General features: G+C 33.9%; 2 protein-coding genes across 3 annotated transcripts; one reads left to right on the plus strand and one right to left on the minus strand.

Moving 5' to 3' along the window:
* Window positions 1–4,219: 4,219 nt before the first annotated feature.
* LOC132752550 (4-trimethylaminobutyraldehyde dehydrogenase A-like) lies at window positions 4,220–18,882 on the minus strand. The gene is made up of 10 exons (XM_060742886.1): window positions 18,757–18,882; window positions 15,705–15,900; window positions 15,014–15,159; window positions 14,389–14,518; window positions 13,752–13,996; window positions 10,239–10,346; window positions 7,415–7,534; window positions 6,443–6,631; window positions 5,251–5,477; window positions 4,220–4,785 (listed from the first exon to the last, which is right to left on the minus strand). Exons 2-10 carry the CDS (start codon window positions 15,883–15,885, stop codon window positions 4,578–4,580), a joined length of 1,554 nt encoding a protein of 517 aa, XP_060598869.1. The 5' UTR covers window positions 15,886–15,900; window positions 18,757–18,882; the 3' UTR covers window positions 4,220–4,577.
* Window positions 18,761–24,759, plus strand: LOC132752551 (oxidoreductase NAD-binding domain-containing protein 1-like). 2 transcript variants are annotated; one of them, XM_060742889.1, is made up of 7 exons: window positions 18,761–18,880; window positions 19,970–20,021; window positions 20,365–20,471; window positions 21,146–21,287; window positions 22,119–22,349; window positions 23,715–23,820; window positions 24,393–24,757. In XM_060742889.1, exons 2-7 carry the CDS (start codon window positions 19,974–19,976, stop codon window positions 24,557–24,559), a joined length of 801 nt encoding a protein of 266 aa, XP_060598872.1. In that variant the 5' UTR covers window positions 18,761–18,880; window positions 19,970–19,973; the 3' UTR covers window positions 24,560–24,757. The 2 variants fall into 2 exon arrangements, with proteins under 2 accessions (XP_060598872.1, XP_060598870.1); XM_060742887.1 differs by lacking the exon at window positions 18,761–18,880 and adding an exon at window positions 18,881–18,993 and having other exon boundaries at window positions 24,393–24,759.
* The last annotated feature ends 2,856 nt before the right edge of the window (window positions 24,760–27,615 follow it).

Below are 27,615 nucleotides of genomic sequence, written 5' to 3' on the forward strand. Positions count from 1 at the left end.
AATGCTCTAGTTATTACTTTTATTTCAGCACTTTCTTTTATCACAGAAAATCAAAACCTCTACAATCATCATCATACAATATTTAATTGGCATAAAATAATGCTTTTATATGAAACACATCTTTGTGAGTAACATAGATTCCAAATTCATATTCTGTTTACATGTTGTACCTCAAAAATGTTCAAATTACAAGTCTCTAAAATGTTGAACCTGAAATCACTTTTGATTCTGAATAAATACTGGTCCCAATAAACAATTGAACTTCACATTACTGGTTCAGTTTACACTTCCGTAGATAGATAAAATTGAACGTGTGTAAGTTCAATACTGAATTTATTGAACGAGATGAAAAGCATATTATTATATTCAACAGGTTCAATAAATTCAGTAATTAAGCTTCACGAATATAATATTCTTTTAATAAAACATCCCCTAAATAAAACCCTAAATAACAAGCCCAAATGACATCTCAACGAAATATAGATTTATGGTCAAGCAATACAATTTTTACGAAGTTGCAAATGCAGCACAGGTATGTGATAATAGCTGGACATTAACAGAAATTCAAATTTTATTTTTTTAGGCTTTTGAACCTCAGGGGAGTTCCTGGTCAAGATACCTTTATAATAACATGATTATACTCCTTATATTCAATATAAATATGTATACTATAAATACAATCTCATTCAAATTAGATTGCGAGATGCATTGTGCAATTTATCAACTTCCAACACTTGAAAAAAAATGATTACAAGGTAACTAAAAATGATATCCAAGACATGCTTTAAAAGTATCAAAATGGAGGTTAGAAAGCAGAAAAACCTTCAAATTCAAAAATATGTTTTAAGATAAGGATTTCTTGGATTGGCAAAACAAGAAATAGTATCACTGATAAATACATGTACTGTCAAATATCTCTTTAACAAAACTCAAAACATGGCCCTTAATTTGAGACAAAAAACTGAAGTTTAATCTTAACAAATTAGTGATCTAATCAGGGCATTTTACCTATAACTACAAATATTACTTTATTCATTGATAAATGCCCAATGAATGTGCATTAATACATGCAAGATATTCTTCAATAATTGAAAAAGGTACCGGAAATTAAAAATAAACTTGCAACTTTTTGATCCAATGAAAATTTTTCTTAGGCCATCACGGAAAAAAACTACCTGCTTTATTTAATTTTACTAGAAAAATGATCAGAAACATCGAGAATACATTTATCAGTTTTATTCTTTAAATGAGTGAATATGAAACACTTCTTCAATTCTCAATATGAGAAATGTAATTTAAAAAACATTTCAATAGGTAAGTAATGCATACTTCACAAAAAATGGTACTTATACCCTTTTTTCATGCATAAATATCTGCAGAAGCCCTCAGACTCATTTAATATCCACCCTCGGGCTTTCCTTGTGCTTCTGTAGATGCTAATGCACGAAAAAGGTTAAATAATTATCTATTTATAAATATTTGAATAATTATCATTATACACATAATTTAGTAATTATTTTATATGAGTCAGTTGTTATCATGATTATTGATAGTATAAATGAGAATAAATCCACATGTAAATTATGGGTCTTGATTACAGACCTTCAAATAAACACCGTCCAAGGCTGTGTAGACAGAACTGCATGCACATTTTTACCTGCAATTTTTCTACAGTTACAAAGGGAAATAATTAAGTGAAAATTAAAGTTATGGCCTTGGATAGAAACCTGAATAATAATCCTAGACGAAAGTGAAGTTTCAAGTGAATACCTTAATACAATGTAGTAATGGTTAATGTTTTCTTGCATGTCAGACAGGATTATCTACCGTTTACATTGGTGCTAGAAAACTCTGTCTTACACCCCCCATGTAAGACAAGTCGCTTGTTTAAAATGATGTCATTCCCACGCGCCTTTTATGAATGAATTGCTTTCTTTGGATGACGTCATTGCGCCACTATGAATGAAGTTATAAATTTATACGCTACTATAAGAAACAAGGGTGCCATAGTCACAAAATACGCCCGTTTACGAAAAAGCTTTAGATGGAGATGGGGGCATTATGGATAAGTGTTATCTAGCAAGCAAGTTTTTATTCTTGGCACTGTGTTGTTAAATGAACCTTAAAACAAATCAATAGGGAAGATATGCACAGAATGTGTGACCTTGACCTTGGTCGCAGGGACCTGAATTTTATGCACGGCACTCAGCCTCACAATGATGAACATTTGTGCCAAATTATATTGAAATCCCTCTATGCATGTAGAAGTTTTGCTCCAGACAAGTGTTTTTCTATGAGCTCTAACTGTGACCTTCACCTTTGACCTAGAGACTTGGTTTATGTGCAGGGCACTACGTCTTATTGTGGTGAACAATTCTATAAAAGTTACATTAAAATTCCTCCATGCATGTAGAAAATATGCTCCGGACAACATCTGGATATTTAATCATCTCCAGTGACCTTGACCTTGCAAATATTAACCTAAATTAAATGTGTAACACCTGTAGTCATGATAGTTACCATTTGTGCTACAATCCATCAATAAATGATGACTAAATGGTCCCTATAACCATCTTCAAATTTTTATCTGAACTTTGACCTCTATGTGTAACCTTGACTTTGGTCGCAGGGATCTGAATTTTGCATGCAACACTCAGCCTCACAATGGTGAACATTTGTGCCAAGTTATATTGAAAACCCCCTATGAATGTAGAAGTTTTGCTCCGGACAAGCGTTTTTCAATGAGCTCTAAGTGTGACCTTGACCTTTGACCTGGAGACCTGGATCATGCATGGAGCAATACATATCATGGTGGTGAACATTTCCATAAAGTATTATAAAAATTCTTCCATACATGTAGGAGATATGCTCCAGACAAAATCTGGATATTTCACCATCTTTAGTGACCTTGACCTTGCATATATTGACCTAAAGTACATGTGTCACATCCGTAGTCATTATAATGACCATTTGTGTTACAATCCCTCAATAAATGATGATTAAACTGTCCCTATACACATCTTCATATTTTTATCTTTTTTTAAACGGGCGTATAAAAAGTACATGTAATTTAATAACTAAAAAATTCTGATTTAAGATTTTATTCTAGGGAAATACATTTCATTACAATTCTTAATCTTTGAATGAGCTGAACTGATATTTACTTGAAAATTAAAATATAATTAAATTTCTATGAGAAAGTATTTACATTTGATAAGGTAATTACTGTATGATCTTTATGAACAAATACCAAGTCTACAGAACACCATAGTTATCACAGTTAAGAATCTTGACCAATGAATGAAACATGTGTAAATAAATGTTACATTCTTTAGAACATACTCAAGTCCAAGAAAGAGGATTATTTCATGCCCTTTGATTAAATTCTATTTTTAGAATTGAAAGTGAAAATAGATCAAGGGGAGTAATTGTGTAAGTCATTTATGAACAAAGTAATAACTTTGTTGTCTCCCTTTGATTAAATTCTATTTACAAAATCTGGATATTTCATCATCTTTAGTGACCTTGACCTTGTATATATTGACCTAAATTATATGTATCACAGCCATAGTCTTGATAATGACCATTTGTGTTACAATCCCTCAATAAATGATGACTAAATGGTCCATATACACATCTTCATATTTTTATCTGAACTTTGACCTCTATGTGTGACCTTGACCTTGGCCGTAAGGACCTGAATCTTGCACGCGACACTCCGCCTCACAATGGTGAACATTTGTGCCAAGTAATATTGAAATCCCTCTATACATGTGGAAGTTTTGCTCCGGACAAGCATTTTTCAATGAGCTCTAAGTGTGACCTTGACCTTTGACCTAGAGACCTGGTTCATGTGCGCGACACTGCTCCTCATAGTGGTGAACATTTATATGAAGTTTCATTAAAATCCCTCCATACATTTAGGAGATATCCTCCGGACAAAATTGGACGCCGCCCGCCCGCCCGCCCGCCAGGGGCGTTCCCATAATACGTCCCGTTTTTCAAATGGGCGTATAAAAAGTGCGTAATGAGAGTATCAGTTTTCATAATTTCTTTTCCGAAAATAATTGAAAATAATATGCAACAAAAAGAATCAAACACCGGCTGTTGTACAGACCGGAATATCTAGCCTTCGGGTAACTGTTTAGCGGAAACTCGGCAGAGCCTCGTTACCGCCGTAAACAGATACCCTCGAGCTAGATATTCCGGTCTGTACCGGCAGCCGGTGTAAGATACTTATAGTCTGAAGTTGCATGCAAAACCTTGACCTGCTGAAACTGAGAGTGGTCAGACTTTACCATGTGTATATAGAGGGTACGCCTGAATCTACATCCATGCAGTCTAACCACGCTCTATACTGTTGATATGGTAGCGTTTTTTTCTTGTTTTTTTTTTTATATCGAAAACCACTTAAACTTTGAATTGACTGTTCCAAATTCAAAGCCGGACAAATACGTTACATAAATTCAGCAGGTGAAAAGGTTTACCATAGTTATGCTGATTTATAGCCCTTCTATTCTTTGAATAGCCAGGCTTACATATATATTAGAAACAAAACAATCTATAATGACTGAACATTAAAATGGTGCTTCCACATCATTCATCTCCACATAAACAGATTTAACTTGGGTATAATATTCTATTGATTCCGGTCCATTTTCCCGACCAATTCCAGATTTCTTGTATCCACCAAATGGCACTCCAACTGGATAAACGTTATAGTTGTTAACATACAGAGAGCCAGCTTCCATCTGTGCAATGACACGGTGTGCTCGACATAAATCTCTGAAATATGAAAAATATATGAAAAATATAAAAAATGTAAAAAAAAATGCATTATTTGTGACTTTCATTTCAGTAGACTGTGAAATTATTTATTACATCCTTTTCAGAAAACAGTGAAATTATATTTTAAACCAAACTAACTAAACACTCTAATAAGACCAAACTTACTTAACACTCCAGACCAAACTTGATCATAACATGTTTTTCATTTCTTAAACACAGCTTCAGCAAGTTTGTTTGTTTGTTTTGATTTTATGCCTTTTCCCAACAGTATTTCAGTCATATAGGCGGTAGTTTCCTAAACATCGTTCCTAGAGAGTTACACCAGTACTAGACTACCTTCCTTCGCGCATAACTACCTAAGCATTTCCCGAGAATCAAACCCACGCCAGAGTGGTAACTGGTTTAGAAGTCATTGACTCTTAACCCCTCGACAAACCAACACAAAACTGAAAGTCTACTTACTTTGTAAACACTCCTCCTGCAAGACCAAACTCTGTATTGTTTGCCCTAGTTATAACTTCCTCTTCTGTGTCAAACTCAAGTACAGACAATACAGAACCAAATATTTCATCTTTAACAAATGTCATATCATCCTGGCAGTTAGATATAACACAAGGGGAGACAAACTGTCCACCAGAAAACCTCGGTTCGGGAGTAACCTCCTCACCTCCACATAAAACTGTTGCACCCTGAAATCAAAAAGAGATTGTTTAAAATAAATAACAAGAGGCATCCTGATATCATAGAAACACAATTATAATAAATAACATGGAAAGGATTTCAATACAGCTGTTATTTCAAACATGTATTTAAAGGCTAGGACTGGAAGTTTGGCTCTCTGAAAGTATTATCACCATAGATAACAAGAGCCGGTTGAACCGGATGATGCTCCCCGAATAGGTTTTGGACACATACCAAGTTTGAAGTGTCTAGGCTTAAGCGTTCTTTAGTTATTGATCTGAAACTGAATTCGGGACGTATGGACGGACAAACGGAAAACCTGACGACTATAGGCTCCCCCGAAATTTTTTGGGTGCATAAAAGGGAATATACATTATCTCAAGAGGAAATGAGGCAAATACATTATCTCTGCAGGTAATGATGAAAATGCAGTATCTCTAAAATTCATGAGGCAAATACAATTTCACCTATGGTAATAAGACAAATACATTTTCAAAGGAGGTAATGAGGTAAATACATTATCTCTAGAGGTAATAAGGCAATATATTATCACTATTATATATTATCACTAAAATTTTTGAGGCAAATACAATTTCACTGATTTCATTATTTCTGAAGGTAATAAGGCAATACATTATCTCAAGAGGTGATAAGGCAATACATTATCTATAGACCTTATGAGGCAAATACAATTTCACTGGAGGTAATGAGGCAAATACATTATTTCTGAAGGTAATAAGGCAATACTTTGTCTATAAAAAGTTTGAAGCAAATAAAATTTCACTTGAGGTAATGAGGCAAATACATTATTTATGAAGGTAATACAGCAAATACATTATCACCACAAGACATTACACATTTTGATTACCTCTGGAGGTAATAAGGTAAATATATTATTCTTAAAGTTTATGAGGCAAATATAATTTCACTGAATGATATGAGGCAACTATTATTAACAAATATAAACACTAACCTCTTTTTTAGCAATATCAACATATCTAAGGACTTTGTCTGCTTGTTCCCTGGATATTGTCGCACCTACAGTTGTTTCTTCAGCAAACGGATCGCCAATCTTCATTTTCCTTGTCCGCTCCACAAGCTTCTCTAGAAATTGCTTCATGATTTTCTTCTGAACAAACACACGGGTACCGTTTGAACACACCTGAGAAAGAATAAACCTTACTCAAACTGAAATGCTCCAAACTTACAAAACATTTTTGACACAATATTAAAATCATAGACATGTACATGTATAAAGATTCCATTCATTTCATCTTTATAATATTGTTCATGCATAACATCAATTCAACAGTTTTTCTCAGATTTACCTCTATGATGGCCCTGGTTACAGTAATAAGAAATTTCCTAAGAATAGCTGACTGCATGGGTTTAAACCCTGTCCAGGGAAAGCCTTTGTTTCCTTGAGCAAGAAACTTTATATTCATTGCTTATTACTGGTTGGTTCCAGGAATAGATCCAAGAGTGTTTCAATAAGTTTACAGCTTCCAACACAATCCAACTAACATAAATTTGTATAAACTAATCTAAGAACTCTTCCTGTCCTACAGATTCTTTGAAAACTTGCAGACTCTACTGTAGCCACAATATTATGTTCCCTGGCCTGTCCATGACCTAAATGATTGGCCTGTCCATGTGCTAAATGACTGACTAACAAAGTTCTTGCCAAAGCATGGCCACACTGTTCTTTACAGAACATTATTTATTTAGGCATGTCCATGTGTTGAACAGTTGATTCTTACTGCTCTAGCAATGCTCCCACTAGTATTTTAAAATTTCTTGAAGTCAGTTTATCCTCTCAGTAACAGACACAGTTTTAAAGTTTCTAAATATAGAATTTTTGGTATTGGGATAAATTACCCACATAATAGTGTGTTTAGAAGCACCCCGTAAAATTAACAATTACATTATACATTTGTATACAGACCTGTCCCTGTGTAAGAAAGTTAGCCAACATGGCCCCAGTTACAGCATTATCTAGATGACAGTCCTCAAATATAATGAGTGGAGATTTTCCTCCGAGTTCCAGTGTTACATGTTTTATGTCCTGGTGTATTATAAAAAATAACAGATTCATGAAACTAATACATGTATTTGCTGAAATATTTTTCAACTTAATAAAGGAGCCATAACTCTGCAACTAAAGTACAATGTAATAAAACATACAAACTACAGCTGCTATTAATCATTTGTGAAATATTTATTTTAAATCTAAAACAGGATGTAGAAATCTGTTCTATCAGTAGGAATGGAAGCTTATACAAGAATAATAGATGCTTAGTTTTTCAAAAACATATACACAATATATGTAATGTATGTAAACTTCAGACTTCAAATTGCATGTGTATCAGCACATAAGTATCTTACATCATAACTTTGTTGGTTATTACATAATAGAATATGACTGTTGTCTAAATATTTAAATTATGTATGCTGAAAGCTAATTGGAACTACAGATATTCATGTTTTGTACAATTTGACAATTAGTTCATAAGAAATCTTTAAGACTTTTCCAAAGAACTGCGTGGGGGAAAAGGGGCACATAAAGAAGATGACGTCTGCAGTTTAATGTATATCCGACACTGCACATTAACAAGAGCTGTCGGTAGGACAGCAACGCTCGACTATTATTAGTGCTTGATAGTAAAAAAAAATGCTTGATACAGTTACCTCCTCCTGTTTACAGGTTGGGGTCATGATGGTGAACAAGTGTGCAAAGTTTCAAAGCCATATGTCAATGGACTTTGAAAATATTTGAACTATTACAAAAACTTTAACTTAAATTCTAAGTCAACAAAGGGGCATAATTCTGTCAAAATGCTTGATACACTTACCTCCTCCTGTCTACAGGTTGGGGTAATGATGGTGAACAAGTGTGCAAAGTTTCAAAGCCATATGTCAATGGACTTTAAAATATTTGAACTATTACAAAAACTTTAACGTGAATTCTAAGTCAAACAAGAGCTGTCGGTAGGACAGCATGCTCGACTATTCTTAGTGCTTGATAGTAAAAAAAATGCCTGATACAGTTACCTCCTCCTGTTTACAGGTTGGGGTCATGATGGTGAACAAGTGTGCAAAGTTTCAAAGCCATATGTCAATGGACTTTGAAAATATTTGAACTATTACAAAAACTTTAACGTAAATTCTAAGTCGAAAAAGGGGCATAATTCTGTCAAAATGCTTGATAGAGTTACCTCCTCCTGTTTACAGGTTGGGGTCATGATGTTGAACAAGTGTGCAAAGTTTCAAAGCCATATGTCAATGGACTTTGAAAATATTTGAACTATTACAAAAACTTTAACGTAAATTCTAAGTCGAAAAAGGGGCATAATTCTGTCAAAATGCTTAATAGAGTTACCTCCTGCTGTCTACAGATTGGGGTCATGATGTTGAACAAGTGTGCAAAGTTTCAAAGCCATATGTCTATGGACTTTGAAAATATTTGAACTATTACAAAAACTTTAACGTAAATTCTAAGTCGAAAAAGGGGCATAATTCTGTCAAAATGCTTGATAGAGTTACCTCCTCCTGTCTACAGGTTGGGGTCATGATGGTGAACAAGTGTGCAAAGTTTCAAAGCCATATGTCAATGGACTTTGAAAATATTTGAACTATTACAAAAACTTTAACGTAAATTCTAAGTCGAAAAAGGGGCATAATTCTGTCAAAATACTTGATAGAGTTACCTCCTCCTGTCTACAGGTTGGGGTCATGATGGTGAACAAGTGTGCAAAGTTTCAAAGCCATATCTCAATGGACTTTGAAAATATTTGAACTATTACAAAAACTTTAACGTAAATTCTAAGTCGAAAAAGGGGCATAATTCTGTCAAAATGCTTGATAGAGTTACCTCCTCCTGTCTACAGGTTGGGGTCATGATGGTGAACAAGTGTGCAAAGTTTCAAAGCCATATGTCAATGGACTTTGAAAATATTTGAACTATTACAAAAACTTTAACATAAGTGGTTACGCCGACGCCGACGCTCGGGTGACTACAATAGCTCTACTTATTCTTATCGAATAGTCGAGCTAAAAAGGGGCATAATTCTGTCAAAATGCTTGATACAGTTACCACCTCCTGTCTACAGGTTGGGGTCATGATGGTGAACAAGTGTGCAAAGTTTCAAAGCCATATGTCAATGGACTTTGAAAATATTTGAACTATTACAAAAACTTTAACATAAGTGGTTACGCCGACGCTGACGCTCGGGTGACTACAATAGCTCTACTTATTCTTATCGAATAGTCGGGCTAAAAAGTATATTAAGTGTAAAGTCATCACAGCAATGAAACTAACTAGTTTTTTTAGAAGAAAAGACATTTGTATTGAGGAATATGCCATAAAACAAACAAAACACAACAAAATGCAATATTAAATCTTATGCACACATGTAGTCAATTGTCTATGATGTAGAATTACACTGTTGATTGTGTGCTCTTCAGTTCTTCACAGCATCATATACAAAGTGTTTAAGCTAATCAGAATTCAAGAAATTTATTTTGCATTATTATAAAAACTGTGACTCTCAACTAAAATGTTCATGTATATTTTGTTTTATTATGACAGTTCTTTTGATCTTCATAAAACATATTGTTTATTTACTTAAAATTAAATACTTCAGTGCTTCAAGACTGAATTATATTTTCCACTGTATTATAGCAGGTGCCCGTAACATTTGAATGATCGGCCATGGAAGAAACAAAAGATAACTATTAGCATATATCAAACATGTATATAAACTGTTTACCTTGGCACATGCCTCCATGACCTTTGACCCTACAGGTACACTACCAGTGAAGGTCATTTTGTCTACTGCTGGATGATTACATAACAACTGACCAGTCTGAGCTTCACCCTGTAAGTTAAAACATATTCAAATTAAATAAATATCTGCAATAACAGTAATAAGAAAGGTTTACCCTTAACAGGAGTTTTATGTGTGAATTTGCCTTGCTTTAAATCTGAAATAGGACATTTGAAATGTCATGCATTTAAGATCAAAATGCAAAATTTGAGATATCAACAGCATTGAGCCTTCATGGATGGGCTCTGTACTAGTAACAAAAGCTTGTATCTTGCAGTTCCAGTAGTTAAAGGGTGTTATAATACACAGATTAGTGTAAAATATTAACAGTTACTTACATGTAACACATGCTTGTATCAAAAATAAGAAATATAGTTCATTTAGATTAACCATTGAATTAATTGTTCATTAATTAATTCTTCAGGTAACCCTGCCTCCTTACCTGTACATCATTATAACAACCACCAGGTAACCTTGCCTCCTTACCTGCACATCATTATAACAACCACCAGGTAACTTTGCCTCCTTACATGTACAACATTATAACAGCTATCAGGTAACCCTGCCTCATTACCTGTACAACATTATAACATCCCTCAGGTAACCCTGCCTCCTTACCTGTACATTATTATAACAACCATCAGGTAACCTTGCCTCCTTACCTGTACATCATTATAACAACCATCAGGTAACCTTGCCTCCTTACCTGTACAACATTATAACATCCATCAGGTAACCCTGCCTCTTTACCTGTACATTATTATAACAACCATCAGGTAACCTTGCCTCCTTACCTGTACAACATTATAACAACCATCAGGTAACCCTGCCGCCTAACCTGTACAACATTATAACATCCATCAGGTAACCCTGCCTCGTTACCTGTACAACATTATAACATCCATCAGGTAACCCTGCCTCCTTACCTGTACAACATTGTAACAGCCACCAGGTAACTTTGCCTCGTTACCTGTACAACATTATAACATCCATCAGGTAACCCTGCCTCCTTACCTGCACATCATTATAACAACCACCAGGTAACTTTGCCTCTTTACCGTACATTATTATAACAACCATCAGGTAACCTTGCCTCCTTACCTGTACAACATTATAACAACCATCAGGTAACCCTGCCGCCTAACCTGTACAACATTATAACATCCATCAGGTAACCCTGCCTCCTTACCTGTACAACATTATAACAGCCATCCTTAACCCTGCCTCCTTACCTGTACAAAATTATAACAGCCATCAGGTAGCCCTGCCTTCTTACCTGTACAACATTATAACATCCATCAGGTAACCCTGCCTCCTTACTTGTACAACATTATAACAACTATCAGGTAACCCTGCCTCCTTACCTATACAACATTGTAACAGCCATCAGGTAACCCTGCCTCCTTACCTGTACAACATTATTAAAACCATCAGGTAACCCTGCACCCTTACATGTACATCATCATAACAACAAGAGCCATGTCAACATGGCCATCCCCCGCCGAATGTGTTTGCTCATTGGAAGAATGTATATGTAGTAGAGCAGAATAATTCCATTTTAAGAGGTCTTTTGGTAATGAAAACTTATGGCTATAGTGATTACAGATTTAAAACCTATGTGAATACTGATAGCTGAAAATAATGCAGGGTAGGTTATCATTCTTGTGTGCTGCATCCCTCCTCAGTAAAATCTATCCACCTATGAAGTTTCAAGTTGATACCTCAAATACTTTTTGAGAAAAAAATTGAATTGAAAAATCAAGTATGAAAAATAACAAAGGGCAATAACTCAAAAATTAAAAAAGGAACTGCACTGCACACCTCCTGAGTTAGATCTATGTACCTATGAAGTTTCATTTTGATATCTCAAAGGCCTTTTGAGTTATGCTCTGGACAAATACTAATTTTGAAAAATAAAAAGGGCAATAACTAAACAATTATGCAGGGTAGAGTTATCATTCTTGTGCACTGCACTCCTCCTCAGTGAGATCCATCCACCTATGAAGTTTCAAGTTGATACCTCAAATTAGCCTGGGATTCAGGCGTTGATATTTTTTGCTTATTTAAAACATACGCGCTATTTCATACTCGATCGTCATAGATAACGCACAACATCTCTGGTTTTGATCTCTGGTTTTGATAGTATCAACGCCTGGGGAAACCTGCGGGGTTTCCCATGTAATTATCGACTAATGATAATCCTATTAATAGACCGATTAGCACATGACCAACAAATTACATGACTAAATCGAAATCGAGGCGAAGATGATGAATGTTGAAAATTTGACGCCATTTACTATTATAAATTGCGTCCAGCACAATTCTCTGATGCTCACAAACTTTATCCAATTTAACTAATCAAAACTGTTAATCGAATTAACTCATTATGCAATAAACTTTGTCAACGAGTGTTATTTTAATCGGAAATGGTGTTTTGAAAGCGAGGCTCCGTAACTGTTCGTTGAGCTTCGGGTCACTTCGTGGAAATTCCGTTTCTATTTTTAGCAACTAGTTTGTTGTTGCGTGAGTTATCGTTCTTTAAATAACACCAGTTATTTTCGGGGTGTATACTAGGTGGCGCTTCGATCGAAAATCGTATTTCCCCAGGCTGTCGATTTGCCGAACAGAAGCAGTGCCATAAAAAATCGACAGACTGGAACCCAGGCTAACCTCAAATACTTTTTGAGATAAGCTCTGGACAAAATAGCATGAAAAATAACAAAGGGCAATAACTCAAAAATTGGTTAGGGAAGAGTTATCATTCTTGCGCACAACATTCCTCCTCAATAAGATCTATCCACCTATGACATTTCATGTTGATATCTCAAACAATTTTGAGTAATGCTCCAATCGGGTGAAAAATTAAGTATGAAAAATAACAAAGGGCAATAACTCAAAAATTATGAAAGGTAGAGTTATCATTCTTGTGCATTGCACACCTCCTGAGTGAGATCTATGCACCTATGAAGTTTCATGTTGATATCTCATAGGATTTTGGAGTTATGCTCTGGACAAAAATCAATTTTGAAATAAAACAAAGGGCAATAACTCAAAAATTATGCAGGGAAGAGTTATCATTCTTGTGCACTGCACTCCTCCTCAATGAGGTGTATCCACCTATGAAGTTTCAAGATGATAACTCAAATACTTTTAGACATATGCTCCGGACAAAAATGCCGGACGGAAGGACGGACGGAAAGTCGGACGGACGGAGACTATTTCTATATCCCCCGCCGCCTTTTCGGCGGGGGATAACAAACCAGGTAACCCTGCCTCAATACCTATACAACATTATAACAGCCATAAGGTAACCCTGCCTCCTTACCTGTACAACATTATAACAACCATCAGGCAACCCTGCCTCCTTACCTGTACAACATTTAATAACCATCAGGCAACCCTGCCGTCTTACCTGTACAACATTATAACAGCCATAAGGTAACCTTGCTTCCTTACCTGAACAACATTATAACATCCATCAGGTAACCCTGCCTCCTTGTAGATTTCTCCCAACATGACTGCTGTTAATGGGGTCATCTGAGATGGTTTGAAGACAAAGGCGTTACCACAGGCTAGTGCTGGTGCAGACTTCCATGTGGCCATCTGAAATGGGTAGTTCCAGGCACCTATACCTCCAACAACACCTAGAGGCTCACGTATAGTATATGCAAAGTTTCCCCCTGATAACTGTAAAAATTCACCTGTAAAATTGACAGAAAAATCAACACTTACTCGTAAATGATAAATTTCACATTTATGCAAACAAACAGCTTTAACAAGTCCATGTGATTTTTTTATTTTATACTACACTCATAAAAATTGGAGGAAGACCATGTCAGTTTTGACAAACATAAATTCACAAATAGATACAGGTAACAATACCCTTCGTCAGTAATACAACTTTATCAGAAATTTGTTAAGGAAGTACTAGCATGTGGAGCTACCATATTTATTCAGTTATAATACTCCCTGGCTTATTAGACGCAGTCCTTACTACTGACTTGTCACCAGGGATTTTCATGTAGACACTCATAAAAGACGTGGTCATATTTCCGCTATTAATTTTATAATGCCCTCTAAAATAACAGCTTACCTGATATAGTAGATGCAAGTCCGCCATAATATTCTACAGAGTCAGCACAGCCTTGTATGTCAAAACGGGCCTCCCAGATTGGTTTGCCTGTATCCAAAGTCTCTGCCCTAGCCAATTCTTCTTGTTTAACCTGAATGTTTTATTTTAGAAAAATAAAATACAGTACAACCTCTGCAAGACAGGCACCCATTTGGAGACAAAGATTTTGGTTGTTTACGAGGTGTTCCTGTAGAAAGGTTTTAATTTATTGACATCTTACCATTCTAGTAACTAACATATGTTGTTGAAGACAGGTAACTGCCACTCTAAAACAATGAAATTTGTTATTCACAAACAAGTTTATAAGACAATTCAGCACTTTCAAAATTCTTTCCAAAAAAGTGCATGGTAAAAGGGGCTGGTAACGTTTAATGAGATGACGTCAGCCATTCATAGGAAACCTGAACATTGTGCAATACAACCTGTATGTCCTTTACAGTATTCCTGAACATAAACCTGAAGAACCCTGCACTCCTTCCATGATAAAAAAACCCAACACAAATTAGATAATAACAACTTTAGGGTTTGGTGTAGGTATAAATTTTGTTAAGATAAAATTGAAAGAAATTAACAGAAAAATTCTTACCCTACATAAGTCAGCTGCACGTTTAAGTACCTGTCCCCTCTCAAACCCAGACATACCAGCCCATTGTTTCTGAGCTCTTCTAGCAGCTGCCATCGCATTGTCAAGATCAGAGGCCCCTGAACTTTGTACAGTCTTTAAAACCTCACCTGTTACATACAGTCATATAAATATTTAAAAATCTAGCTTGAATTTTTAAACATTTTAAAGTTGTTAAAATTTATTTCAATTCTATGTAACAAAACCTGTCTGGATGTGTTGGCATTTAATATGGAGTGAGTAAAATTAAAATAAAGATTAGTAAATGTCTTCCAAAAACATGAATAAACGTAAGATAAGTGTTGAATAATTTAAATTAAATATTTCTGTTCATTATTATAATTAGTTGATTTGTGTGGAAGGATGGCAACGTTGTCTATTTTAAAATGTTTCCTTGTGTCTCGACTCATAATCTTAACTTGATGAATTTGTGTAATGAATTTATTCTGCTCTGAATTTGGAACATTCTGTTTAAAGTTTATGAATTTTCAATATCAAATTACACAGCTACCAACAATATTCTAAGCCTGGTCTAAGAGAATGAGTGAACAGTTCTATACTGGTGGCAAAGACTAATCAACCAGCAGGTATAACAAAGACATCCTTGTTGCACTGGGAAGATCTATGTCATCTTCATATACTCAACATTTAATACCTGTGGCAGGGTATATAAGAGGAAACTGTTGTTGTTTATCATTGTTCACAGGCTCCACTCTTTGTCCATCTAGAAAGTTAAGTGGCTGTGTAACAACTGGTGACTTTGCAACTGCGGTGTGGCAACATCTCTTTGTTATAAGTGCTAAATATAATGGTCTGTTCCGTACTAAACATGCCATGTTCTGTCAATGATGCTGAAACAGTAAATAAAAAATCTTTAAAATGTAGCTGTTTAACACCATTGTCATGTTCACTCATTTTATGTCTTACCACTGGTCACTCAGCACCAGGGAGACCTTTCACACTACTCACTAGTTCAACATAATTATAACAACCTCTTATGTTGCCATTAACATTGCGTGTCATACACATTTTCACCTGGATGAATTAAATAACTGTATCATAAATTTCTATCTCAATGACCAAGGACAGGATGCAAACCATTGGGACAAACTACAAATCTATCAATCATGAAGCATGATCCCTTAAGTTATCTACTATCATACAAAAAATAACTGAAGCCAAATAAATTAGGGACTATTAATTTTTCATTTTAGCATACATGTTAACTTTTTTCAATGTTCAAGAGAATTAACTTTAAAAAGAGGGAGATTTGGTAATTGACAATAGACATAGAAGGAAATTTTGAAATGAAAAAGAGGGAGATTCTTTTTTTATTAAACAAACACCCTTTATTCTTAGAAAAATATTCAGAAATTTGACAGGAGAAAGAGTGAGTCTCCCTCTTAAATAGTGAGAGTTCACAATTGTATGTTTTAGTCAACTGGTGTTATTATTTATATCTTAATAGTAAATATTTGAGAATTTAATTACATTATTTCAAAATAAACTTTTGTCTTTTGAGATTTTTTTATTAATGGGGAATGTATTTTTAAGTTCCTTTAAGAAATAAGCCTAATAACTATTCTGGTTCTATTTTGGTTTTAAACGTCACTGATACAGTGAGGACTGGTCAACAAACAAGAGATGATCAGATATTGAATTAAATCTTTCATATACATGTATGACTTAATAGTATTTAAACTTAACAGTTTCATATAGGCTATCTATTTCAACTATCAGAATTAAGGTTTGCTTAAGTAGGTTGACCTGATAAAACATTTTATCTTTAAGATGATCGCCAGTGAATAATGTACAACATAAACAGGTACAGTTTAACCTGACTTTCATATAACCTTGACATTCTGTAAATATGATTAATTCCAAAACCTCATGATAAGCACAATAATAATAATATTACTAAAATTTGATATAATGAAATAAAATCCACTGAAAATGTATGCATGCAAAATAATTTCACAAATTTATGTTGCTATCTGCAGGATTTGTGCTCTTGTTTAGAAAATTTAGCATCTTTTAAACCCTGATATTTTCACATTCTTGCAGCATAGTCACAATATTTTGACTGCAAGCTGACCAACCAATTTTACCAACTGATAGAATAGTATAACCATTAATTTCCAATCAATTAAGAGTTATGCTCAATGACATATAAATAACAATAATGAATGAGATCAAATAAAGATATTAAAGAAAATAAAACTTAATTTCTACTTCTTCTACATCATACTGCTTTAAAATCGTTTATGATCACTCTAAGCAGGTATACATTGTATACATGAAAGAGACAGCTATGAGATACAAGGGAATCCGGGAACCAGTCCCTAGCTCTTAATGAATAGACCCCTTGGTTCTTGTACAGTGTATAGCACTGATACTGATTCCTCAATACCAGTTCACCTCTAGGTAGGTGGGAACTAAGGCCCCAACGATTACACGTTTAAACGGATTCGTTTCGATTTTCATTCATAAACGTTTACGATATTGTTTACCGTTTAATCGAAATGACCATACTGTCTTACAAAATTTCTTAATCATTGCCTGTAATCATGGATTTTATCAATTCTAGTGGTTTATTCCAAAGTAAACAAACGGAAAATGGGTGTTTACAACCCTCAACACAGCATTACCGTGCAAAATTGCTCGTGACATAATACATTTTTGGTAAAAAATGGGGTTACAATGCAAAAAATGTGTGCTGACTCAATTGTGATGAGCCTTGCACATTCTTTATTTGTACATGTATTAAAAATAGAAAGATAGACATCATTTGGCAACTCAAATACATGGTGTATATAGTACATAGAGGTACCACCGTTTAAACGGTATCGTTTCGGTTCTTAGCAGTCGTGTAAACGTTTACAAAAAAATGTAAACGAGGGAGCCTTAGTGGGAACTACTGAAAGTGTCTCTGAAAAATTCCAATTGTGTAACCCAGGATTGAACCTGGGACATCAGGAATAATAAGTGGTTTAAACAACTGAGCTATTGCGCCACTCATGATAATTTGTATTATAGCAAAAACAATGAACTGAAAAAAAACAACAACAACTTATAAACTGAATAAAGTACACAGATATCTGTTTTGTTAATTTCACCACAGGCGAAAGCCTAACAAATTGTGCGTTTTAGGGCTTTTTTTATATAGATGATGGTCGCCCTTTGCGACATCTATGAAATATCAGATTATAAAATCGGTCTGTCTTGCCGTCGAAATATTGAGACTACACAGGCGACTGTCCTATATGTTATAAAAAACCCTTGGTGCACAATTTGTTGTGCTATCTTGCTGCACTACTTAATTTTTGGTCTCATCACATGTACATTAAAATGTAGATCACAGATAAACACTTCTTTGTTACACATGCTGCATTTTGTTGACAATTAATTTTAACTTTACTCTTAATAGTCTTAACAATTTAAAGATCCCCTAATATAATGATTATATTCATTATAATTTTTAAATTGATATTCGTTTCAGTGCCATGGTCATTAAAGTAATATAGTAATTAAAGTATTTGATAAAGAATTGACATAGTTAATAAATCGTCTGCCCGCTTGCGACTATCCGAAAACATTGCCACTTATGAATGAATTGAGTTGAAATATCGTGTTCAACAAATGTCATGCTCTTATCTATCGAGTAAACTGAAGGAACTACATTACATGTTAAGATAAATAAAACTTACGAGGATGTTTTATCAAACAAACTTTCCTTTGATTAAAACAATCTTACAAAAAAAAATAACAAAGGGATATAACTCTATTGACGTGACTCTTTTTAATAAAGATAACTTATCACTAGTGGTTCCGGTAAGTTCTGTGTGGCGGGAAATTATGAAACGATTTGCAATGTTTTATGTCAGGAATGTTTTAAGTAACGTTACATTTAAAAGATCTTTTCATCGGAATTTTCATTCATTTAGGTAGAATTACTTATCCATCTTATTTCAAAATTGTGGCGTCTGCAAATTTGTCCTTATTTGGTCATAGAATGATAGATGCTGGATCTGGGACACAAGACAAGTTTCTATAGTCTTGAACAGAGAACTTTATCTTATGTCACAGGCTGGATCTAAATTAAGTTCAATTCATATATCGATAGAAATAGAAGCATTTTGTTATTTAGGAACTAAATTTAATCAGATTGATATATTGTAACTACATTGTAGAGTCCAAATATATCAGTTTATGATATTCATTGTCACCATTTTATGTTATTGATTAATGTGGAAAGGGTGAATGTCAAAACAACTTTAATGAATATTTATTGCAAGTCAATTACAGATTTATAGACAGGCAGACAGATAACTTTATTTCTCTCCGGTACATGTGTCACAAATTCAATTATAAAGAGAATAGAACGAGAATTAAATATTTCAAGAACAATGTAAATATATGTTAGGCTTAATTGTTAAAATTAGACTTAGAGATATGCCCATTGTTTTACAAATACAAATGTATGTGCATTTCTTAATCAATTTCTTTCATTTTAACATAATATTCATTGTAAATTTACTCCTATTATTTCGTATTATTATGCTACTCTTTGATAAATTGAAAATCTGATTATATTTCAAACTAGAGGCTTTATATTAAGAGTAAACACATTGCCATTTTCTTTGTAAAATTAATTTTAAAAAGTTTATTTCCCTCTCCTTGGGTTAAGGCAATAATTATTGCTTTAATTCTTCTGTGGCCAATCATTATTTCACTGTGGTGAATTGTTAATAATTCATTATAATTATGCCCCAAAGTCAGGGACTATTAATGTTTTGCTTGTAAACATTAATTTTTCTACAGTTCAGTTATTTTTTGTTATTATTTAAAGTTATGTTGATTTAGTGAAACAAGGCAGCATATATCACTGAGTATGTTGTTGTTGTTGTTGTTGTATTTCAGACAGATGAATAGTGATCACATTGACAGAACAGCTGACAGTGCCAGGAGTGAGGTACAAATTGCCCTTGTTTAAATTATCTGTTCAGTATTGTTTATATCTACATATTCAAAGTACATATGTCATAGTGGTCAAAAATACATAAATACACTTACATGTATTTTATGATCTAAAAATAGCTGCAGTCTAAATGGTCCAAATAGTAGTCAACAGAACAAGTTGTAGAATTATATAATTTACTGGGTGTATAATCATATTCACTGGCTGAATTGGATTTTCCCGATCTGAAAATAGATTGAGACTCATATACAATGACTATACATTATAGACTGTTAATTAAGGGTGCGCATTGAAAAATAGTTTATTTCATTTTGTTCTTTTTGTTGGTTTATTTCAGGTTGTTTCCTTGGCAACTGTTGTAGGAATGAGGGAGGAATCAAAGACAGTAAAATCACTGACTCTAAAGGTTGAAGACAAACAGTTCAGTTTTAAAGCAGGGCAATGGTAAAATTGTTATGTATGTTACATTGTATGTGTGTATGCATGTATGCATGCATGTGTATATTTGTTTCTATATCTTCTATATGTTGTACAAGGGATGTATTTTGATTTGTGAAAAGACAATAAAATTTGAACAAGACAGGGCTGAATTTAACTTGCAAACTTTTCCCTTGCTGTTGACATTGATTATTTGTGTAAAATTTATGTATAATTGACAGAAATACACATTAATAAAGACTAGAATACTTATTGCGATATACAATCGCGATGAAATTTTGTGCGATGAAATTCCTTGTGATTGCATAATTTGTGAATACAAAAACGATTAATTAAATTCAAGCTCTACAAAATATTCAAAGGAATTTAACAAAAACTAACAATTTTTCAATGCAGTTATTAGTAAACTTTTAACGAAATTTAATCTTTAACCGTTTTTCTGTCACTGAAACATTGTGAACTGTTTGTTGTTCCTTAGAATTTAACCCCAGAAAGATTTGATCTGAATTTAGCTTTGAACACTAATGAAATGGTTGTATGAGTTTGCAACATACATGTATGTGAGAAAAAGATTTTTTTTAGCCTTCCATCACAACTTTAAATACAGCTGTGCTTCCATCTCACACAAAGTGGTACCTTATCACAATATCAACATAAACTTTTTTCTCTCTGTATTTTAGGATTGACATGTTTATACCTGGTGTTGAGACGATTGGTGGATTTTCCATGTGTAGTTCCCCTCTTAGATTGACGAAATACCATTGTCTAGACTTGGCAGTGAAATATAGTGAACATCCCCCTGCTTATTGGATACATACCAAGGTAATTGGCTTAGAAAAAACTGATTTAGAAATAACTTTTTAGGGTCTGATTATGCCCTGATTATGCCCATATGGTGGCTTACAGATCAGCTTTTTTAAAAAAAGATTGATTTCATATTTCCAAGTGCACTGAGTACATTTAAATTGCTAAGGAATTACTGACTTATTTTTTTAAGCCTGATGGTAGCTTATAGATTTTTTTCAACAATTTTATAAAAAAAATTTGATTTCTTTTCAAGGTTTTGAATTTTTATTTAAAGTGTAATGTGTGTAAAAATATTTTTTGTTGTTGTTTTCTTAGGTAGTTACCACATACTCTAGTCAAGAATTAATAACTTAAGTCACAGACACTTGGGATTTGGATCAAACTTCTGACCCCCATTCTAACTGAGTACATGCCAGTAGTGCTGTATGAAGTTGTTAATCTCAACTCAAACACATTATCCTACAAACTATCAACATATCATTTTGGTATTAAAAAGAAAGACAGTAAAGAAATTATGTATTTTAGCAGGTTAAGGTGTGATATGTGCATGTTGGGATTTTTTTCAATGTATATGAAAGCATTCAAGTTCTACTTTTCTATTTCCTGTCCATAAAAAAAGTAATGCATTTTTTTATCATGATACAGAACAGAACAGATTGAGGCTAATCTGATCTATTTTATGCTATTTTATGCTATTTCACCCAAAATTACAAATGAATCAAACAAGATTTTTAGCAGAATATATTTTTGCTGTTTTTCATGAAACCTTGTTAGTTTTTAGATTGCTTGATATTTTTTTGTTTGTTTGATTTATTTAAAGACATGGTAACATATTCTATTTTCTAGTGTAAAGTGGGAGAACAAGTTAAGATACGAGTTGGGGGAGACTTTTTCTTTGACCCAGCTGTTCAGAAAGATGTTGATTTACTCCTCATAGCTGGAGGTGTAGGTATAAATCCAGTATACAGTATCATCAATGAAGTGTCTGATTTGAATAAGGAGGACAACTCTTCTAGGTTCAGTGGAAAAGTTAAACTGCTTTTTAGTGCAAAGACCACTGACGAATTAGTTTTCAAGGTGTGTACATTTTAATTGTGTATAGTTTATATCAGATACATAGATAACATGTTATTTATTCTGTTTATATATTCAACTAATTTTAAGGTTTTTAAATCCTTACTATATTTAACCGTTTACCACATGAGCATACATGTATTGTGAAAAATGGCTGTTTTCATTGAAAAGCCTCCTGTTACAAGTTCAAATTGCTATAAAACTATGAAAAATGCTTCAATACTGATGAAACTTGGCACAAATGTTGACTGAACCATAAACTCTGTAGCAGCATGCTCAATCTTAAATTTCCTGTTACCATGGCAATGGGGGGGACGTATCAAATTTGCGAAATATCACTATTTTGTATTGTTTCTTTCCATCAAAACTGATTTCAAAGTGATGCAACTTCTCAATGCATTGAGAAAGAGTAAAAGGCTTTTTTTGTTACATGTTATCTTAGAATCGATTTGAGGCCATTTTAGCCTACCACATGTCCAAAATTTTCTTGGTTATGAGGGTGACTGCTGCCCCCTTCAAACCCCCCAAACAGAATGGGGCACATTCCTCTTCTGGCAACCCCCTAATGTATCATTTTGATTGGGGCTGCGCCGAAAAAGTGATCACTTTTGTTAACAACATTTCTCAAATAAAAAACCGTGTTTGGGGTCTAAATAGGGCATTTTTTCACTGTTTGAGGCCTCAAAAAAGGGGGGGGGGGACAAAAACACGTCAAAAAAGATTGAACCTGTTCTTCAATAATGTTGTTGAATTTCTGAATGCTGGAAGTCAACACTACAACTTATAGAAAAGGTGCATCTCGCTAGGTAATGCTAATTTTGACGTAGTATTCTTTTTAAACATGCAGATGTATGAGACAAAGCTTTCTCTATAGTATACTGTCACTGACAAGGTGCATTTATAGGTTATAGTCATTGAAGATAGCATTGCCATGGAAGCTGAAGGACTGATGCTTGATTTACAAACTAATTCACACATTATTTGAGCAATGTTGCGTTCTATTGCCTATACACTTACTAGCCACATGTATTTTCTCTCTATTAGACAATGAACGCTGGTTAGGTGGATTGATGGTCGAAATATGACCAGAAACGTTAAAATTGTATGAAGTTAAGAAACAAAACGAAATCAAATAAAAGAATAAGAACTGAGGTACACTGTATAAAACTATAGAAGATGCACCATCCTCCATATATTCTGTTTACTTAAATCCTTATCTTTTTTTTGAATGGAAGAATTGATGAAATGTTGATTATTTTCCCACAATAGTTAGTGCCTTAAAATATGGACGGTAACATACTTTAACATACTTTAACTGATAATCAAGTGAACTGTGCCTTTTTCTGAATTTTCAATCTTTAATTGTAGGAGCAACTGAACATAATACAGAACAACAATGAACACATTAACTGTCAGTTCCACGTGACTCGTGAGAAGGAAACAACCCACAAAATTGGAGATGTCCTTTTACTTAGTATGTAGTCAAAATATTTTCAAACTTTCGTAAACAATGGTGTTAGTTGTGACTCAGCCAATGTCATAAATTTCACGGACGTCTGCTCTCTTTTGCAATACCCCAATAATTTTTACGCATTTAAAGTAAATTAAGTCACCCTTCAGAAATGAAAATTGTATTTTCTTTAGTAGTAGTTTTCTGTTGATGCTTTGGAAATCTGCTGACAAATCTTCAGTTTTAGGGATATGTAGATACAAGTATATTAATCTGTAGATATTTAAACCTTATCACAAGAGCATGATTCGTAAAAATGGAGAAACACCACAGAGGAATTATGCGTATTCTTTTTCTTCTTCTGATTTCTTCAAGATATAACGATGGTATTTTCTTAGGAGAGGTCATTTTTGGGCAGGAGAACTTTCGTCCTTCACTCATGTGAATCATTTAATAGGTTTTATACCTTTCCTAAAAATATATATAATTAACAATGGCATATTAATGATGCATCTTTGTTGTAGAAAAGCTAAGGCTCTGTGTTTTTTTGTGTTTTTTTTTACAAAACTGTAGAAACTTATCTTCTTTCTGTTTAGATAAAAGAATACAGATGGGTGATTTAGACAACAGTTTCAACTGGCTACGAAAAGAAAATACGTGTGTTTATATATGTGGACCTTCACATATGATTGAAGATGTGGAACTATCACTTTTACAGTTAAACATTGCCAAACAAAGAATAAAATACGAAAAATGGTGGTGACAGAAAACACAGATCTGGTGTTTTATATTTATAAACCATGTTTATAAATCTGTTTTGTGTTGTTGATTTTTCTCTGTTGGAATAAAATGCACGTTCGTATTTAAATCTTGGCATATTGATGGTTATAATTAAGTTCAACTTGATTATTTTCTACTATATTTATTACGTAAAGATAGTGAAATAAAATGTGGCGTCCGTGGCCGAGTAGTTGAGATCGTTGACTTATTATCTACTTGCCCCTCGCCATTGTGGGTTCGAATCGCACCAGGAACTTTGAATTCTTCTATGTGAGTAAGCTATCAAGCTTTAAGCAAACGGAACGTCGGTGATTTTAATCGAGTACCTGATAGTGCTGAAATAATGTATTGAGGGCATCTGAGGTGTTAATCCACCAATAAAGCTAGAAAGTCGCCATATGGCCATTACAGTATCGACGTCACTTAAAACTCAACAAAAAAGCATGCGTATTAATTTGCAATTACTACACATCTCTGGTGAGAATAACTCCCCCGTTAAATAGGCGGATAAATCATTTTATCTAGTGGCACTGATCTTACCACTGTGATGAATTATTATACTGAAATAACTGTTTCAATATAGAAGGACCTAATGTTGTTAACAACATATAGCTCTATCTTTAATGTCCTGAACACGAAAAAATACTTTAATATACAATGTAGTTGTTACAAGTTCTCAAATGTTGTAGTCTATTTAAAATATTTAGTACAGTGCACAAAGAAACCACGGAATATTCTACTGATTCTAAGACAAAGTATGTTCTGCTTCTTATGAGAAGGAAGAGCTGTGTTTGTTTAAAGTCGCTGAGATCTGACGATATTAAACTCCTAGAAGTCCATCTGAAGCAATCAGAATGTATCACAAACGCTCCAAACGCCTTAATATCTGAATAAAATTGATACAATTCCCATCACATATTCTTATCATGTATATCAATAAAACTTAATATAAGCTGTTTTCAAAAAAAATAAAACAGTTGAGCCATCTTGATTTTGGGAAGATTACTTTGAGTTTAGAGGTTGCTAAAGTAACTAACTATATTTGCGATCATTAAACAAACGATGCAAAGTTTAGTAACAAAACCGCAAATATGTTTTTCCTGTTTCTTTTAATTATTTCATCGTTTTCTATAAAGATATTTATAATATCTGTCATATGTTCCGGTTCGAATCGGAATATCCGTCTCGTCGGTGGGGGCTGCCCACATTGGGCGGTAACGAGGCTTACCGTGTATGACATAACACCCGTAGCTATAGAAGTTTGACAATTCAAGTTCTCGGCCCTTTTCGTCAAACTTCGTATAAGAACCTCGAAAACAATAGTGAGAATACAAAGACCGGATTCGGTATTTCGGAAAAACCTATGCAGACACAAACACATAAACAGACAGTAGTTTAACTAAGTTTATTCCAATTTAACTAGTTGCATGTATTTAAAGTCAACCTAAATTTATTATATACTTATGATTTATCATAAACCGAAAGTACAAAATGTATACCTGTTGGAAATAATTCGGATTTGGTTATCATAGGGTGTTTTTAAATTGGTTATAATTGTCATACATATTTCCAATCATGATTTTTTACCGAATTATTATTAGCATTTATGCCAACCATTATGTTTCTGAGAACTCGACTATGCTGTTAATTATGTAAGCTTTTTATCAATAATATCTTTAAAGAATTTAGATAAATCCTCTATATTTGGACTCCTGTTTATAAACATAATCTAAGTGTTTCCCTGGTAGGTTTAACTTGTATTACTAGTACTAAAATATTTTTCATGTTACACGACAACGTTACTTTAAGTCAAATATTTTTATGAAATTGCAGTCTGCTGATTTTAAATGTTCACTGATAAACATTTTGTTTTGTTCTTCAGAAATCAGGATAGAGGCCGGTTTTAGTACATTTTGCAGGTAGAAAGGCAGTATTTTTCTTGTACCAGATACAATCAGTCCAACTTTATCCCCTTCACCTGGATAACAAACAACAGCACATCCACAGCTGGTAACTGTCGAGCCTAATGGCGATCCCATCTCCTCACTTTTTGTCGTATCTTTCAGCACTCCCTTGGTGGTAAATTCATGTACAGCTTCGTTACCTATATCAGATACAAACATGTTTTTATTATCGTTACTGATGGACACATATAATGGCGATTTAAGTACGCTTGTTTCTTTCACTACATGAATAATTTGTCCGTCCATGTTTATAACCTGAACAGCGGAAGGTTTAGTGAACGACACTGCCATCATACCATTACGATGATCTAGGCCCATACATCCTTTCCTGACATCCAGACTGTGACTTTTAGTCAGCCCACTTTGTGTAATCACAAACAATATTTTGCCTTCATTCGGTAAAGTTGTTGCAGCATATGAAGAATTTATAGTTGTAACGTCAGCGGGAAGACTTGACAATTTCAATATTGATGTAACTTTACCCTTTCTATGATCTAAGACTTTTAATGAGCTCTTATCCGCACACATAATTTCAGTTTCTGATATAATCGTCATTCCTGTTATGAAACAGTCTGTCTCTTTTTTGCCCTGCATGTTATATTTCTGTACAAATTGTGCCTTTGACCCAATAAGAGTTCTTTTACAGTGTCCCTCAAATTTCTGTATTTTCGTACTTAGATTGCCAAGGCATCTGTTTCGCATTTGTAATGCATTTATATATTCGGATGATTTAAATTCAAAGGCGTTGATTTGACTTTTAGCTGAAATTTCCTCATTCATTTCATGGAATTTCTGCAGCTTTTCCAGTGCGCGTTTAGATGTGACAAATAAACTGTTGTCTTTACACAGTTCAAGTTTATTTTGAAATTCTTCAATTTCAGCAGTCAGTGTCTTGCATTGATCTTGAAGCTTTTCCTGTGAAGAGACATCTTTAGCATTCACTTCATCAACTTTTTGTAAAATATCTGCTTCCATTTTGTTCAGATAGTTGTCAATTTCCTGGCGGAACTGTTTAATTTCTCTGATAGCATCAGTCTTTATTTCCTCAGCAGTTTTAAGACTGCGTTTTATTTCT

Source organism: Ruditapes philippinarum, unplaced genomic scaffold, assembly GCF_026571515.1.
Source record: "Ruditapes philippinarum isolate M1 unplaced genomic scaffold, ASM2657151v2 ctg8470_1_1_1_1, whole genome shotgun sequence".
NCBI classification, from domain to species: Eukaryota; Metazoa; Mollusca; class Bivalvia; order Venerida; family Veneridae; genus Ruditapes; species Ruditapes philippinarum.